This window comes from Nothoprocta perdicaria, unplaced genomic scaffold (genome assembly GCF_003342845.1).
Source record: "Nothoprocta perdicaria isolate Ctin4 unplaced genomic scaffold, notPer1 scaffold_185, whole genome shotgun sequence".
Lineage (NCBI taxonomy): Eukaryota > Metazoa > Chordata > Aves > Tinamiformes > Tinamidae > Nothoprocta > Nothoprocta perdicaria.
The window spans coordinates 1,153,244-1,154,310 of record NW_020455038.1 but is presented as its reverse complement, the minus strand read 5'-3'; the positions used below and the strand labels follow the sequence as shown (position 1 = coordinate 1,154,310).

At 68.1% G+C, this 1,067-nt stretch overlaps 2 protein-coding genes across 2 annotated transcripts in view; one reads left to right on the top strand and one right to left on the bottom strand.

Annotated features, from left to right (window-relative positions):
* The window catches only part of MMAB (metabolism of cobalamin associated B), a 4,130-nt gene extending 4,089 nt beyond the window's left edge, over nt 1-41 (bottom strand). The window contains exon 1 of the mRNA XM_026036711.1: nt 6-41. Within this exon, the coding sequence (XP_025892496.1) occupies nt 6-41 (36 nt within the window). The remainder of the gene's footprint in view (nt 1-5) is intronic.
* Nucleotides 42-851: 810 nt separating this feature from the next.
* Nucleotides 852-1,067, top strand: part of MVK (mevalonate kinase) — a 10,602-nt gene continuing 10,386 nt past the window's right edge. The window contains exon 1 of the mRNA XM_026036710.1: nt 852-1,033. Within this exon, the coding sequence (XP_025892495.1) occupies nt 852-1,033 (182 nt within the window). The remainder of the gene's footprint in view (nt 1,034-1,067) is intronic.

The window sequence follows — 1,067 nt, the reverse complement described above, 5'->3', positions numbered from 1 at the left end:
GTCACCGCGGCCGGGGCCCGCGCCGCCGCGCGCCGCAGCATCCCTGCCGGCTCCCGTAGCCCCGGGGCCTGACCCTCCTCGGCCGCCGTCCCGCCGCGCTCACCCCAGCACCGCGCCACTGGCGGCGGCGGCGTGGGGATTGGCCCTCGCGAAGCCCCGCCCTCGCGAGGCGCGCCGCTATTGGCGGCGGGGTAAGGAGGGCGGGAGCAGGCGCCGCTCCTATTGGTCGGTGGGGCGGTCAATTTGCGGAGGTGGTGGGTGCGTGCGGAGCGGGGATGGTGAGTGCGGAGCGGGACCCCCGGGTGCCCCCGCCGCCACGGGGACGGGGACGGGGACGGGGACGGGAATGGGAATGGGAATGGCGATGGCGATGGCGATGGGAATGGGAATGGGGATGGGAATGAAGTTGGGGGTGGGAATGGGGTTGGGAATGCGAATGGGAAGGGACACAGCAGTTGGATGGGAATACGAATGGGAACAAGAATAGGAGTGGGAATAGGGATGGGAATGGGGATGGGAATGGGAATGGGCACGGGATCAGGAATGGGGAGAGGAATGGGGTGGAGACGGGAATGGGATGGGAATGGGCTCAGGAATGAGAATAGAAGCAGCAGTGGGGAGAGAAATGGGTGGAAATAGGGATGGGAGGGAGTGGGGACAGGAATGGGGATGGGAACACCAATGGGAAGAGAATTGGGGATGGAGACAGGGATGGGATGGGGAGGGAAATGGGAATGGGGAGAGGGGGATGGGGATGGGGAGAGGAGGATGGGGATGGGGAGAAGGATGGGGATGGGGAGAAGGATGGGATGGGAAGAGGGGCAGGGATGGGAGCAGGAATGTGAATTGGGATGGGGATGGGAGCAGGAAGAGGAGGGTGTCCCGCTGTCCGCCCTCAGCCGCCTCTCCGCTCCGCGCAGGCGGAGCCGGCACCGCGGAGCCTGGTGGTGTCGGCGCCGGGGAAGGTGATCCTGCACGGCGAGCACGCCGTGGTGCACGGCCAGGTGAGGCGGCGGCGGCGCGCGGGCCGCACGGCCCCGCTGCCCCCGGCCCCGCTCACACCCCGT